Below are 15,707 nucleotides of genomic sequence, written 5' to 3' on the forward strand. Positions count from 1 at the left end.
GCGAGCGTCCTTGTAAATAAATCTGTATGCGGGACTGACCAACCAAGCGAGCGAATTGTCTTGTTAAATGGAGAGAGATTTAGCGAATTTGGTGTTAGCTTCCCAGGAGGAAAGCACAGATAGCGTGGCCGAATGTAACAATGTGTGTGTTCGCGCGTTATGAATCGAGTGAGAGTAGGGTCATCTCTTGAGTGTAGAGGGCGCTTAGGTAGCAGACGACGGAGAATAGAAACAGAGAGGGATCATTCAGAGTCTGATGGCGGTAGATGACAGATCATCTCCGTGAGTCAGCTGAATAAAGAGCCGTGGTTGAAGTCACAGAACCCTCCGACTACTCTGTGTTCAGTAGCCTAGAGAGAGAGCAGGAGAGCTTCTCACAGAAGTGTGTATCCAGATGACTCGGCGCTGAGCTTCGCTCCCGAATCAGCAGACACGGAAGATGCACTGGACTATTGCAGTCGTATGAGATGTAGCTAAGGCGATAGGACCTTCGGAGCTCCATGAGAGCGAGAAGTGGTTATATGCGTGAAGATTCGCGATCTTACTTCTTGGCAGTCACCAAGGGACAAAGTCCGTCTCCTTCAGTGGAACGGTCTATTCTGATCGCGAAGCGCGGGACATCATTCCAATCCGGGCTCCTGGGATTCTCTGGGCTCCGCTGGATGTAGTGGCGGACAGTTCTCGGAGACTTTCAGCATTTTGTTCCGCGTCGTATCGGTCTGGAATCCGCGGTGTCCGGAGAGAATTTGCGCAGCGGTCGCCGACGAAAGCGCGGCGTCGTAACTGAGTAAGCCCCTGTCGCTCTCTCCGCCCCGCAATCGTTTTTCGTTTACTTGAGAGGAAACGATGCCTAATTGGCGCATTGTAAACTTTCGCCGAGGACGTGTACCCGTGACCGCCCGCCGGGCATAAACAGTCGCGGAAGTAACGAGCATGTAACAAGCTCAACATGGGATCAGTCTCTAGATTGTTTCTTTTCTCTAGGACTTGTCTCGGTCGACCATGCTCAAGGGGGTGGCGCTGGATCTGACTGCCGTAGCTGATAGCTGCCGCGCCGTGCAGTCCATTATACGATAGAACGTCCTGAGTCGGTGGCGACAGGAGGTTTTCCTGTACATGGACGAGACAATTTATTATTTCCGTCCACCTCACGTCAGATTAATTTATGGTCACGGCACTCGCGCGGAAGATCTCCTCACACGCTTGCACGTGGTACAGGGACAAGTCCAGCTTGATGCTGATCTTCGAGTCCTCCTTGGGACATTCACTCGTTCCCTTGTCGAACGAGATACGGACGAGAAGTCGCGGAGAATGTTGCTCGTCGTAGCCAAGTCCGCTAATCGCAGCGATTGTCATCTTTCCGCTCGGAATCGACGAAAAACGAAGTCACCGAAACTCCTGGAATGGAGGGCCCTCGCCTGAGATTCAGATTTCGCCTCGTTGATTCATGCTACCACTTAGTATCGGTGGTCTACTCGCTGGTGTACGTGCACCTATCGAGATCTTCGTCTAACAACACCGTCGTTCTGATAATTCTGATCGATCTGATTACGGTCTACTACCACCTAGTCCAGCCACGAAACGATCGATTGTTTTACTTGGTCATCCGAGTAGGCATTTGGATCTTCGACGTCTTACACCACCTCGTTTTGATCCCTTTCGACGTGATTCGCTGTAACCTGCTCATTTTCCAACAATCGAAGAATTGGTATCTGTTGTTCCTGCAAAGCTTCATTAGTCTGTGTCTCCATTGTGCTATGAGTTTGGAATATGGAGAACACGTAGCTGTTCTGATCGCGAGTCTCAGAGACGTTCCCAATCGGCGGGCACACGGCGCCGGTGATATGTGACGTACGACTTCCGACCCTGGATTACTTCCCGACGAGGAGAGCAAGAAGTTAGTGTGACGCAGAGAGTGAGAGAAATTCCGAGGAATGAGTTTCTCAAAGGCTCGTTTTCGAAAAACGTTTGGCAGTGTTTTGGCTGGATCGAATAAACTGTATAAATGGCGAAGAATGTGTTGATTTTCGCACTCCGGGAAAAATGCGTCCTCCGATATGCTAGCTGTACGGACTCGGAAGCTTGGTTTTACGACGCGTACGCCCGCGACCCTCGAACGGACAGACACAAGCGCTAACTTCGATTCCGCTAATGATTTCGAGAATTCAGAGTTTGCCTTGATACAGAGGGTTCATTAGACCAATTCAATGCCCGTAAACAATTCATGATTGAGAGTTAGAATGTATGCGCAAGTACAATGGGACCAGGGACTATTTTAGAATCCCGCTCTGCCAACTGCGAGGGGCTCGTTCGAAAGCTTTGTGTTTCTCAGACGCTTGAGCGCGTGTCCGGCACTGAGGATGTGAGTCGAAATTAATCGACTTTTTACTTGAGACAAAGTATCAATTTTCGGAGATCATCATGCTCTCGATAACGAGGGAAAAAACAAGGACAGCGCCTGTTGCTGCTTGGAGGATGGGTCGAAAGATCGTTTGACACCTCGAGGCAACAGTGTGCCTCCGAAAGTCTTTCCTGCATCTCATTCGTCTCTGTTGTGTTTTTTCTCTCTCATCGTGAATGGAGATCTGCGGCAGTCGCTTCGCTGTGGACGCTCTCGGATTGCTGCGGAACATCAACTGCCGAAAATCCCCTACGGTGCTTGCTTGATGGCGAACATCATTCCCGATGAGAGCCTTCGAGCCCCTCAGGATGGAGAGAACGTTTAACGAGTATGTGCATCGCGGCAAAATTATTTTCATGCCGTCGGTTTCCCTGAGTCTTAGCTCGCTCGGGCAGCAGACGATTTCAGATTTGGTCAGCAGTCGACGCTAAAATGTTAGGGGAAGGCTCATTCCATCTTGAGATTCGTTGGGAAGTCTCCTAACTAAGATTCTCACATCATCGACACGGGAAATTCGGAGGAAAACTCGAGACGGGACGCTTGTCTTTTTTTGCGGGGAGGAGGTTCAGCAACAATTGACCAGGTTCAAGCGAATGAGCGATTTATGCATACGCGTGCGGCTGGTGACGGTCCCCGTGGCAGCAGTGCACACAGAGAGCAAGCGAACAGGCTTTGGATCTCTTGCGCCGCCTGGCACCGGTGTATAGCGACCATCCCCGCGCACAGGAGGGGTGCTTTAGCTCCCCGACCAGGTTTGATCCTCTCGGGCCAGCTGCTGGCGCTGAGTCATAACGGTCCGCCGCGAGCTAGTGTGGGTGGAATCAGCGGCTCTCGAGCTTCTCGCTTGGCCGTTCCGCCGACCGATCGTGTGCCACCTAGCTGACAATCGACAGGCTAACCTCCTTGATTTTGGAGTTCAGCATAAGGGCTGGCGGAATCGAGAAAAAAGCGTCGCTCGCGAAGCCCAGCTGGGGAACTGGTTGACCCCAACCGTCCAAACTGGTACTTCCAGTCTGGACCGGTATCGCGTCCCCACTCGGGACGGGTCCCCGCCGTCCCCGAAAATTACGATCGTTATACAAACCGGCTAGATTGCAAGAGTCGACCCCTTCCGGATGAATTCTCAGATCGAGATACGAAACACAAAATGCTTTTACCGTAATCAACAGAAACATTTTTATTCTGGTCGATATGACTAGACACTCTTTGGGTGGGGCTGTATCCTCCGCGATTCTGAGTATATTAATCGAACGTTTCCAAAAGAAAGTTTGCAGCAGATATTGAACAATTAACTCGGGAATGCTGATTTCAACAAGTGTATAACACGGACTAGCCTACGGCGAATGTAATGAAAATGTTGGATGCAAATGTGTTGTGCGTGGGCGTTCTGAATGACTGGGAGATCGAGCGAAGATTTTACAAATGGAATCCAACGAGGGAACAACCGATCGAGTTCAGGCTATTCGGCGTAGACGCGCAATGGCGTTTGTTGAGACCTTGAGAACAGACGAAGTTGTTCTCTTGGAGGAAAGAAGCGATCTGTTTGAAGGTCGGTCTGCTCTGAGGGAGCACCGACCAGCATTCCGCGATCAGATTGCGAATCGGACGGGGAATCGACGTTTTTGACGAAAGGTCGGGGGTCTGACCGTGGCCGATCTTGTAGAGGGTCTCCGTAGCGGATAAGTTGGCGAACGGAGTCTCATCGGCGAACAGCTCGTACAGGAAGGTCCCGAACGCGTAGACATCGCCCTCTCGGCTGTGGGGATGGCGAGGTGAGACCTTGGTCCCGTTGACGTGGATCGTCTTGACGAATTCTGGCGCCAGGGAGGCTAAGATCGATTTCGGAAGACAGCCGTAGTCGGTACGATCCACGAACGCCTCGGGAAAAGTCCGATCGAGGAGACAAACTTTAGCTCGTCGCTTTTCCATGATGACGTTTCCTGAGTTGAAGTTTCCATGCACGATGCCCTTCGCGTGAAGGTAACCCATGCCGTTCGCTACGTGGTTGGCGATAGCGAGCTTCTCGTCGAGTCGGAGCTGGCTCTGGATTGCGGAGACCTGGGGTCCGTCACAAGGCGAGGTCACGATCGCGAGATTGTTGCGCTCGATGCAAGCGCCCATGAAGAGGGTGCAGTTCTCGTGACGAACCTGCATCAGACGATTGACTTGTGTCCACAGATCCTGCGACCGCTGGAACGTGTAGATCGAGACCGGTCCGTGCCACTGACCCTCATAGATCTTGTTGTCGTGTCCGTTACGCACGAGACTGTTGAATTGGAGATCTTTCGCGGAGATACACCATTCGGACTCGGAGGACTCATCTTCCAGGGCGCTGGTCACCGTTTCGGGCGAAGCCCAAGTGGCGGCGCGAGCTTCTTTGCTTTCGGTTTTCCGTGTCGACCGAGGAGTTTTCATCGAGGCTCTTGTGTCGTTCTTCCTCGAGTTCTTGATCCAGGAGAACGCGGTCCTCAGAAACTCCGTCGGAGACATTGGGGACCTCGGACTCTTTGGGGAGACCGGTGCGGACGCCGAAGCGTTCATTGCGTTCGCTGCGGAAATGGACTCCGGCGTGAAGGGGAAGGCTGTCTGTTGAGCTCGACGGAGCACACTGGTCACGCACGAATGCGGTGGAGACGAATCCGCGCAGGCCTCGTGCGCCAGGAAACCGCAGTGCTTGCATCGGATGCCGGTGAAGTACACGATTTTGCTGCACGTATGACATTTCTTCGTTGCACTCAATTTACGTTGAAGTCTGGAAGGATAGAGAGGAACCGGAGGTTAGTCACCGGCGTGGTTTCCCTGGGGCCGCAACTGATTTTTTTTCCCGGAGGCGAATTATTTTTGTCGACCGACTGGGTCGGTCAAACGCATGGGATGCATACCTTGGTACCACAGGCTCGACGAAGAACATTTCGTTGCGAATATTCACAAGCGGCGAGCTGGGCTCGCTGCGAGCGAGTCTGTTGATTACTGGAGATGAAGTCATTGTGGCTAGAGTTTATCCTGCGCAAGATCACTGAATCCGAGACGAACTTCAGAATCCGCTATCAGTTCAACTGTCACTGGGGGAATCATGAACGAGTTCACGAGCGCGCTGTTGAGAAAGATCTGACTTGAAATGCCGGGTTGAGGATCTGGTCCGGTCTTATATACGAGTCACTACTGAGTTGTAAGCATCTGTCGAGGGAGAGAGCCAACCAAGCAACCAACTACCAACCAGCCAGCCGTCCAGCCGGCCGCCCCTGATAGCAGCAGCAGCACCACCAGCGGCAGTAGAATCAGAGACGATTCGGATTGGCGCGTGGCAGATGTGCTCAGACAACACATGGCGGCTCAGGAGGGGGGGAGATAGGGAGAGAGTCCGAACGAACGAAGAGAAAGAAGCAGCAGCTAAGTGCAGCACGCGACCAGCACTCGCATCAATGGCACCACCCCCTTTCTTTTTCTTTACCCGTCACTTCTTCATCTTCTCTGTCTACAATCAAGTCTCGTGCGTCTAACCCTTCTCCATGGTTATCACAATGAGCCGTCTGGCTCTCCAGACACGCGTGTCTTAAGGCAGAAGCTCCGTGGACGACTCCTGACGTGCGAGCGATTTCATCGGCAAAACAAGCATAATTTACATGACACGACTCCGTGTCCTTCGGGACCGAGACTGAACCTAAACGACACCTGACGGTGGACTATCTTAAGCGCCGAATGCCCACTCAAGTCGATCACGCTCCGCAGGATGCAGGACCGTACTCTCTCTCCAACGCATACTTTGACGGCGGACTTCAGACTCCACCGACGGCAGAAAACTCGAGTTTCTGGTGCACGAACTTATTGATTTCAAAGTTTGAGCCAAGGATCCCAACCGTAAGGCGATCCTTGGCGATCCCTGATCCCATCGAACGAGCCCCAGAACTCGGTTGTGACAACGAATGGTCTCTGGTCTCGCCCGGGACAGAGTTCTGCGGATTCAGAAGAAGATCGCGAAAATAACGAACTCACATTTTGATCTTCTTTTGGCGTAAACGTAAATCGACGGTTTCCTTGCTTGCTGGCTCCGTAGCATCAGACGCACCCTCGGCTCTTCATCGAGCTTTTCCGGGTATTCGCACGCGGTCCCGTGAGTCTTCTGAGCGGAGACTCAGATTGACGGAGATTTCGCGGTTATGTGCGAGAGGAGTGGTGACTTGGGGATGCCGGTCGACTGCGGTCGGGATGGCTTCGTTTTCATTTGGGGTACGTCGGGCCGAGCAGAGCTGGCTGAATTGATTTCGCACATTCGGGAGAATTAGTATTGACTTCAATCAGAAATAGGTATTGAGACGAGTGGGTGCTGCTGCGCTCGCGACTCTAAAATCGCAGCCTCCGCTAAGTCTGGCGCGCCGTCCGCTTTCGATCGAGGGAGCTTTAGATTATGGACGCTGCTGGCTGGATCAATTTGCGTTCGCTAATGTTCTCAGTACCATCGAGATCAAGAGCTCGGAATTTCAACGGAATATAGTCGAGTGGCGAGTGGGGATCACGCTCCGAACTTAAGCGAAGTTCCCGTCATTATTGTCGGCAAAGGCTGCCCGAGATGACGGTCGAACGCTCGGCGGCGAAAGGCTCTTCTCCGGGACGGGTATAGCAACTTTGAATCTCTCTGACACGAGAGGAGATCGGTTTTGGCAAATGGGGGCCTCTTCCGTCGCAGACTAGCTACTCTGCTTTGTTTTTAGATCCGCCTCTTTGAAGGGGTGGATGGATAAACGTTGCTCGGAAAACACCCTGCTCAACATGATTCTAGCCGTCGAACGTCAACATCTGATCCGGTCTCTTCTTCACTACACACGTGCTATTTTGCTCATCTGCGTGTGGGCTCGCGCAAACCATCGCCGCACCACATGCATACGTCGTCGCGCGACGCTTCGAGATTGTCGATTGGACGAAGGGAAAAAAGGCTCCATCGGAATGGACCTCGATTAGAGCTCTGGCTTTCTAAATTCGCAACATGATATTCATTCCCAAGGCCTGCTGGGCTTTTCCCGCGGTCTTAACCTCTCTGTATGATAATATTTTGAGAGAGTTAGCGAACAATCTTCGAGTTTGATGCCTGTCCGGGTATATTCGGTGTCCCGGGAGAGTTCTAAGAATCTCTGATAAATCTCTTCTCTGAGGTGTCCTCATGTGCTGGAAAAGAGGAAACATGAATGAACAGTTCGATCGGACTCGGCCGCCCCGAATGTCGCGGATATACATAGCTCTCACGGCGCGCTCGCTAAAAATATCGGAGGTGCCTCCAAGTTCTCTCTTCCCTTGGCCGATCGCCAGAACCACTTTCGTATTGCCGAAAGGCACTGCTGCTGGAAATGACGCCCAGCTCGATCTGAAATTGTATGAGCCTGCTCTCGACCCCGGGGGGACTATCTGCCGTCTGGAATGTTCCGCTCACCCCTTTTCCAAGGAATTCGAGGGTCTACACGATTTCATCTCGGGACTATCGAGCGGGAGAGCTCTTTAGTAGTGCTCCTATTCGGGAAAATCGCTCGGGAGGCATCAGGATCTGATGAATCCCAGCACAGAGGATTTCGCTTTAATCCGCGACCGAAAACCACCAACGGAATCGAGGTGAACTCTAAGTACGTCTTCTGCGAATCTAAAATCTCAGATCACTCGCTCGGATTTGGAACGTTTTGAGAAAAATCAAAGTTTTGAGATTGGCAGCTCGGTCGGGGAATTTTGGAGTGCCAATTGAGTGTTAGTTCCCCGGAAGTGAGCGATTCGAAAGCTCTGCGGGATAAAAATTCCGGATCGAGTCAGTGGAAAGGGGAGATAAAATTTGGCGACGGATTCGGAGCTTCTCAATCGACGAGCTACGCCGAGAGCGTGACCTGATAGGTCTGGATCCTCTTTTCAGAATCAAGCTTGAAGCTTCGAATTATCGAAACCGGATACGCGGTCCGTCAAGTGACCGTCAACTTGTTTCCGACCTACAGTCAGGTCATCTTCCCGAAAATCCTTCGCTGGCGTCCGCCAAGAATAAGGGAATTCTGTCGACCTACTATTCACGTCTGTATTCCCCCACGAATAGAGTCGCTCAGGACTTCGGACTCAAAAAACATTGAATTCCTGGTGTGATCTCTGAGATATCTGTCCCTTCCGCTGCAAAAAGAATCCCGCGCGATTAATCGTCCAGGGAAAACCTTGATGCTGTACCGGCACTCGAAGCGAGGGCACATCCCTGGAATCCTGTAACGGATCATAAACGCTGGCACACACGTCTACCGCGAAACACTGCCCCGGACCGTATGTTCCGTATGAGCCCAGCTCGGACACATCGGCTTCCGCAGAATTTATTTTGTGCGAACTTCCCGCGCGTCACATGAAGATATTCGGGATCGCGATAATGAATTGCGCTTCCACTGGTCAGCTCTGAGAAGTATTTCGAAGAAGCAACTTATCAACCTCGTTTGATGTCTTGATTAAGTGGACAACGATTGGGAAAAGACGTAAATTTGAAGCTTTTAATAGTGAGCGAGCTGAAAGAAAACGTATAGCTTCGGGCAGCTCAATTCTCGAATGATATAGGTCCGCGGCGTTTTATAAAACATTTCTCTTCAATCTGAGCTCCTCGGCTCACTACAACCGATGCGTTTGACCGGGGTTTCCATTAACGCCGAATAAAACACCGGTACCGTCATAGACCGGATTGCGGCGGAATTTCCGCTCCGGGTTCCGAGAAAGCGTGTTCGATCTCGAGCAAATTTCTGAATACGGTGGAGATTCCGTCACATTCCGGAGACGTTTCTCGGGCTCTCGAGCTCAAAAGACTCCTGAGGGAGCGGCGAAGGTTCCTTCTGGACTCCTTCGAGAAAATCGGCACGCGCCGAAGTAGAGCAGGTGACTTTCGATCCTACAAGACCCGTGAGGTACTGAAGGCCTTCTGGTGTCTACTTGTCTGCGGAGCCGAACTTCTGCCGCTCGTGCCTCTGCTGTCGCTGATGCCCCTGATCTGCAGTTGGTGGGTATTCAGCAATATACAAGCAACGGTTCCGATCGGAGGAGGGCAGCTGTGCTTCAGAGACACGCTCCTCAAGTTGAACTAGCTGCTCGCGACGGAGGCAGCGGCGGTGGCGGCGGCGCCTAGATGGATGCCTAGCTCAAAAGACGGACAGACTGGTCGGCAGGCCGGCCGGCAGGCAGGCAGACTAGCTGAGGCACCATCACCAGCCGGCACTCGGTTACTTTTCTTCTCGGCGGCCCGTGCCACCAGTCTGGCAGCTGGTGCAGAAGTGCGACAGAAGGGCAACGGGTCGAGGGTGTTCTTCGTTGAGCGAGCGAGCGAGACTTGTACACTGGACCACGAGCAGGACATCGACAACGATACAGACGACAGCGCTCATTGCTTTCCGCCGCCATGCCGGTAACACCACCTACAATGAGTGGGCGCACAACAATACCTACGGAGGGGGCAATCGTCCATCTGCTCTTTGCGAGGCTCAGGCGCGCGCGGGCTCCGAGTTCGCGAAGGTCAAGTTTGTGTTTGAGCTCTAAGCGTTTGACGGTAGCGCTTAACTGGAGACAGGAACGACATGCACCGAATGAGCTCGAACGGCAACTTGCCTGAGAAGCTCGGGAGGGTCGGTGTCGTGGAGCTGCAATCATACGAAGGCGGCGCGGTCGAATTCGGACAATTTTTTTTTCTCGGAAGACGTCTCCAGCCTCTGTCAACAACCGAGAATGTCGGTCAAAGTCCCAGCCGGCGGAAATTCATGAAAGGATCCGAAAGAGGTAATCCTCGAACACGCAGTCGATAATCTTGTTGTGGCCTAGTGCGGCAAAGCCATCGATGACCCGCTTTTCAGAGGCCTGGTCCGGTAGAAAGAATCGCGTAAGGTGGAGTGACCTTCCCAAAAACTGCCGGGAATCTCTCGATGATGTCAGGGAAATTCTCGAGATGCTGGTCCCCGGGGATCACCGCGTAGCGCGGCCAATGAGCTTTTTAGGAAACTCGCGAGACAAACCTAGATCCCGAAGAGAGACGGCGCGGGAACAAGTCTCGCTGTCTCCACGTTATCCTGCACTAGAAGGCGAACGCGAGACCTTCGACGAGATACGATCTGATTGTAAGGCCCACGCGCGGTGGCGGAAAGAACGATTGTCCAGTCCGCGGAACTTTCGTCGCTCGCATGGCGGGATCAAAGAGCTTTCCCTGGTGCATAAAATCTAGTCGTCCTCATTTCCCCACCTATCGGCGGCTCGTCCTCTCGGCTGAGAACACGGCACGCGCCATCACTTTCTGCAGAGCAGATGACACTCGATAGCCTCCATCTTCTGAAAGCCTTCTGGTGTCGTCTTTACGGCAGACAGCTTCTGCTGCTGCTGCTTGGCTGTTGTTGATGCCCCTCTCTGGTCAGTCGGGACGGTCGAACAACGGTTTCCATCGGAGGAGGGCAGCTGTGCTTCGACGGCACACTTCTGCTCGCGCCAGTCACTCAGCCAACTACTTGCTTACTTACCTGGCCGCTCGCTCGCTCACTCGCTCGCTTGATAGCTTGCTTGACTAGAGGCACCACCGGCAGCCGGCACTCGATTACTTTTCTTCGCGGCGACGGCCCGTGCCACTAGTCTGACAGCTGGTGCGCAAGCGCAACAAAGAGGCATCGGGTCGGGGGTGTTCTCTGTCACACTTTGTGCATAATATCCTCCAGGGCATGGGTGAAGGACGAAAACAGAGAGATGCACCTCGCATGCGAGTTCACTTGAAGGCTCGGACCTATGTACGTAGAATAGCAGCAGCGATGATGATTAAGTTTATTTAGCCACAAAGCATTCTAACCAATCAAGTGAAGAATAACAACCCGCGCAGCCTGCCTCCTCGACCGATTCCTGCCGATGGGCACCTCTGGGGCTCTACCTTCAACGCACGCGGACGTCTTTCTAAAATGCGACGTTTCTGGATCAGTCTTTCAGGTTTTCCTGTTCGGCGGCGTTCCCGAGTCCGACGTTCATATTATGTTTATCTGAAAGCGTGTTTTCGCTACTGAGGAGTGCGACGTAGGGGAATTGGATTTTTATTTTCTCTTGAGACAAAGGCGACGCTCGCTGCGGCAGACGACTGCACGCGTCGACCAGCTGCCGTACGGCTCCAACCTGGAGGAGCACGAGACGTCCAACGTTCACCGTGAAGCCGTTGTATGGAGAGCGATGTGGAGGGGCATTTGGTGGGTAGATCTCCTGTAGCGTACTGCCTACCAGCGGCTTCTGAGTCAACAGAAGACAATTATTAATATCCCTGTGTACAGATGAATATCGAGAAAACCATACGCCGTCCGTATCCACGCCACCGCCGTCCCGAACACTGCCCCGGTGCTCTTGTCGCTCGGGACACGTGCTCTCGGCCGAAGTTGATCGAACGAACTCAGGGCCTCAGCTCATCTTCTTGTCGTGAATTTGACTTTCGCTCAATGCTCTCCATACCGCATCTCGGCCCAAATCCGTTCCGACAGCGGAATAGTGCCGAGGTAACGTCGCACTCCCCTCGAGAAACCGAAAGACGGATTTCGGTCGATCGGGGATCTGGATCCGTGGATCCCCGAGGCAGACGACCGAGGGCAGGTAGAGCCCCTATCTGAAGCGCGGCACGCGTGGCGGAGCAGATGTCCGCTTCTAAGTAACGGAGTTTTTCTCTCCTTCTGCTGCGTTCGACGACGACGGTGTTCTGGTGTCGGGGGTGCAAGAGCAACCGTAGTCGTCGTCTGGTTCCTTCAACAGACTACCCACCAAAATGATTCAGCAGATGCGTTCAACATGCAGCGGGCTACCGACCAAATTACATGTGTGCCGTTGCGCTAGCGGCTGCTTGTTGCGGCCGCCGCTGACGGAGCTCCAACGAGACTCGCGTGCCATCAGGTCGGCTACCGGAGTTACTTGATCGGGACAGCGACAAAGAGTGCGAACCAACAGAGGTCTTAGGTCATCACCCGTTCGCTGGTCGGCAGCTTCGACCGGGTCTTTGGACGGACTCGATTGGATTGCGGAGCTCTCGGTGGCGGCGGAGCTTTTTCATTCGAGTGCACTGATCTGAATCACCTCTTGCACGCTGCGCGGCGATCTCTCCGCAACCCCTTATGTCTGATCACACAATACATTGATTTCTCTTCGGCATCTCTTCCGCATTCTACGAGCCGCCTCTGCATCGCAGACATCGTCTGATGATCGAGTCCAGTTGGTTGTGCAAGTCGACTCCCTCGGTCAAAGCGCCGCGTTGACCTCCGCAGCCGCAGTGTTTGGGCTGCTCCGCGCCCGAGTCCCTACAGACCCGTTTGGGCTCCTCGCAACGGGACGTAATCCCTCGAGAGGGTGCTTTCGATGCGCTTTTTGATAATTCGCGGAAATTTAATACTTCTTCCTACCCGTTGTGATAAAGCGGCCTCTCATTCATTCGGGCAAAGCTCGGCTCGTTTCGCGCTCCCTCTTGTTTCAGAAACGAGTGATCTGTGAGGCGCCGCTGTTTGTTCAAGGTGTTTATCCCTCTTCTCTCAAAGGCTCAAGCCACGTGCTGAATGAACTTTGTCACCTGAATGAAGTTGTACCACGACTTCTACTCCTAAGGCGAAGAGACAACGCCGGGTTTTCCAGATGCTTCCAGACGGCACGAGACCGGAGTCGGCATGGGTCCCGATGGAGAATTGACCGATCGGAACCGAAGACTCGTGGCTGAACTGGAACGTCTAACGGACTGTTAAAGACCGGTGGTGGGCCCCGTGTTGGGAGCAGCTGGTGTTTCGTTGAACCCTGCTTGAATAGAGCTCACTGGGATGGGCCACGGATCGGTCGAAAGAGCTGCACGAGGGCCAACTGGTCCTGCGGCATCTGGTGGCTCGTGCTGCTCTTGTCGTACAGCATACAAACAACGCCCGCCCGTCCGTCCGTCCGGCTGAGCGAACGAGACACCGGTCAGAGGGTCAACAGATGCAGAGTTCGAGCTTGAGACGTAGATCGTCATTTGCTCATGATGGTTTGTCTTCAACTCCTTCGGGGAGATTTCTCTATAGAACCGCGACGTCATCTGATAGGCTCATGACAGCTACAAGATCCTCCGACGCGCGGAGGACACCAGTACCTTTGGACGTGACGGCCGGATTCGGTGTCATGTCGGCCTAGAAATCTTGGAAAAATGATATATAGATTAATCGGACGAACGAAAAAAAATGCAAAAATGATCAATAGATTTATCGGACGAACGAATCTAGGAACATTCAGGAGAGAAGCCTCCCCGCGCTACTTTTCGGGGCACTTGGTACCTGAAAAAAAAACCTTCAGACACATCTCGCTCGAGAGCACTTCTATCGGTGCCAGCGAGCCATTAAAGGCTAAGAGCAACAGCTGATACCGTCTACGCATTCTCAACGGTTCAAATTGACTCGACGGCAGATGGCGCACGTCTACGGCACACGAACAACAAGAGCCGCCGACGTCATCGCCTACAAGAAATTGAGGCCTAGGATCATCAGAAGAATTCTGACGAATGCCCCTCACGGCAAACGACAGGTGATCTCGCGGACGGCGCCACAGCCGGACCCCACGGAATTTCTTGCGGACGGCGGCCGTTGGGTTCGAGCCAGAGCTTCGGCACACTTTCAGTTTTCCGCTATATGCGCGACCCCTCGAGCACTCGGAGTAGATCTACCAGGACCCCGAATCGTTCTACGATTCTACGGGATTGAGCGAACCGGAGAGGTTTCGTTTGGAATCGTAGCCGCATTTCCAACTCCGTAGAGATAGCTATGCTTATGAGAGAATTCTTATGATCTGGATGGAGATTATATGCTCGATTATTGAAGTCATAGTCGTCGAATTGGCCGGTCGTCAGTCGCGCAGTATAGCCTCAAATAGAGGTCGCCATATGCCACCTCCCTACGCTCATACAGAGACACAGAGCGAGAGGACTGTCCGCCACGCGCGGGGGCCTCCCGAGCACCACCATCCGCGGCGAACTCGAAAGATCTGCAAAGCAGTTCTAAACTTGAGCCATCAAGCCCCCTGGAGAATACTAAGAGGAGTCTCCAGTCGCTACGATCATTATTAACTCTTTGATTCCCCTTGGACGGCGACCTCGCCGGGATCCTGATCGTAGAATATCTTCGCAATTTTTCTTTCGGTGTGCCGCGACGCAGTCGCGCAGAACTCCGGCTCCGGACTCGTGGCAGAGGCCCCTGCACAGATGCAACGAGAGCAAAATCGTGGTGCAAACCTTGGCCGGGCTAGGAACCTTGCGCGGGTGGACCAATTCGGTTAGTGAACTCGTCAGAATCCACAAACTGTGGAACGAAAGAGGCTATCGATTTAACGCTCAGACGACACGAGACAGACGTCGGGTAGTCTGAGAGGTCTCGGGAAGGGCAATGCAGTGCTGAAGACCGGATAAACCGAAGACCGGACCATTCCATCCCCTCGATTCGGGAAGTGCGTGACTCGGTGTCCAAGCAAAGACTTCCAGAGCGAAAATCGAAGTTTCCTTTTCGTTTCAGAATACCTTCGAGATTTCCTCTGCCAGTGTGAAAAGTCCCAGACCACCTCCAGACATTGAAGTTTACGATCGTCGCGTTCTAACGGTGATCGGGAATGCTTCACATTCCTCCGCGATCTCCACACAAAGAACTCCCATATTCTCTACAGACTTCGAATTTGTCGGGGAGGTAGTTTGTTGTCGGCTGAATTGTTGGCTTTCGTGGCGCATTTCTGCAGCGAGAAAGGAAATCACCGATCCTTTCGGGTATCGACTCGAGCTTCACCCACGCACGCTTTCCATTATGTTGAAATGAGATCCATCTGAGGTTTCATGTTGCCTTTCCTGCGCACGACGAAAACCTCCTCCGTGACTTCCCCTCCGAAGAAGTGAAACTCCACCTCAGCTCCGTGGCAGGAGGCGAGCGCTTGGCAAACTTGTTCATATTTTCTCGCGGAGGTCGCTCGTTGTTTCGTGTGTGTGCCATGAATTTTAATTCTACCGCCCTGCCTCGCCCAACCTAAACCGAGTGAGCAGCGAGCGCTCGAGGTTGAACTCGAAGTGAAAGCGTAGGCCACGACAACGTCCTTGTAGAAGATATTCCAAGCCCATATGTCGACTCTTATGGAACGACAACATATGTCGTTCTGGGTGGCTCGAGCGACACGTTCACTGGTGAAACCGGTTACCCCAAAGACCGTTATGTCGGCGGAGAAATTCTTCGAGAAAAAATGCGCTTCATGTCCTCCGCATCGAGACCGTTGAGGTCGCGCGATCGAATAATGGACTTTCACAAGACATAGCCGGAGTGAACGTAATGATCCC

The 15,707-nt window shown here is 53.0% G+C and overlaps 1 protein-coding gene across 1 annotated transcript; it reads right to left on the minus strand.

Annotated features, from left to right (window-relative positions):
- Positions 1-3,817: 3,817 nt before the first annotated feature.
- LOC100907260 (kinase suppressor of Ras 1) lies at positions 3,818-6,421 on the minus strand. The gene is made up of 3 exons (XM_018641776.2): positions 6,395-6,421; positions 5,284-5,495; positions 3,818-5,153 (listed from the first exon to the last, which is right to left on the minus strand). The coding sequence occupies exons 2-3, from the start codon at positions 5,385-5,387 to the stop codon at positions 3,818-3,820; spliced, it is 1,440 nt and encodes a 479-aa protein (XP_018497292.1). The 5' UTR covers positions 5,388-5,495; positions 6,395-6,421.
- Positions 6,422-15,707: the final 9,286 nt, after the last annotated feature.

The sequence above is a fragment of the Galendromus occidentalis genome, unplaced genomic scaffold (genome assembly GCF_000255335.2).
Source record: "Galendromus occidentalis unplaced genomic scaffold, Mocc_1.1 scf7180000076281, whole genome shotgun sequence".
NCBI classification, from domain to species: Eukaryota; Metazoa; Arthropoda; class Arachnida; order Mesostigmata; family Phytoseiidae; genus Galendromus; species Galendromus occidentalis.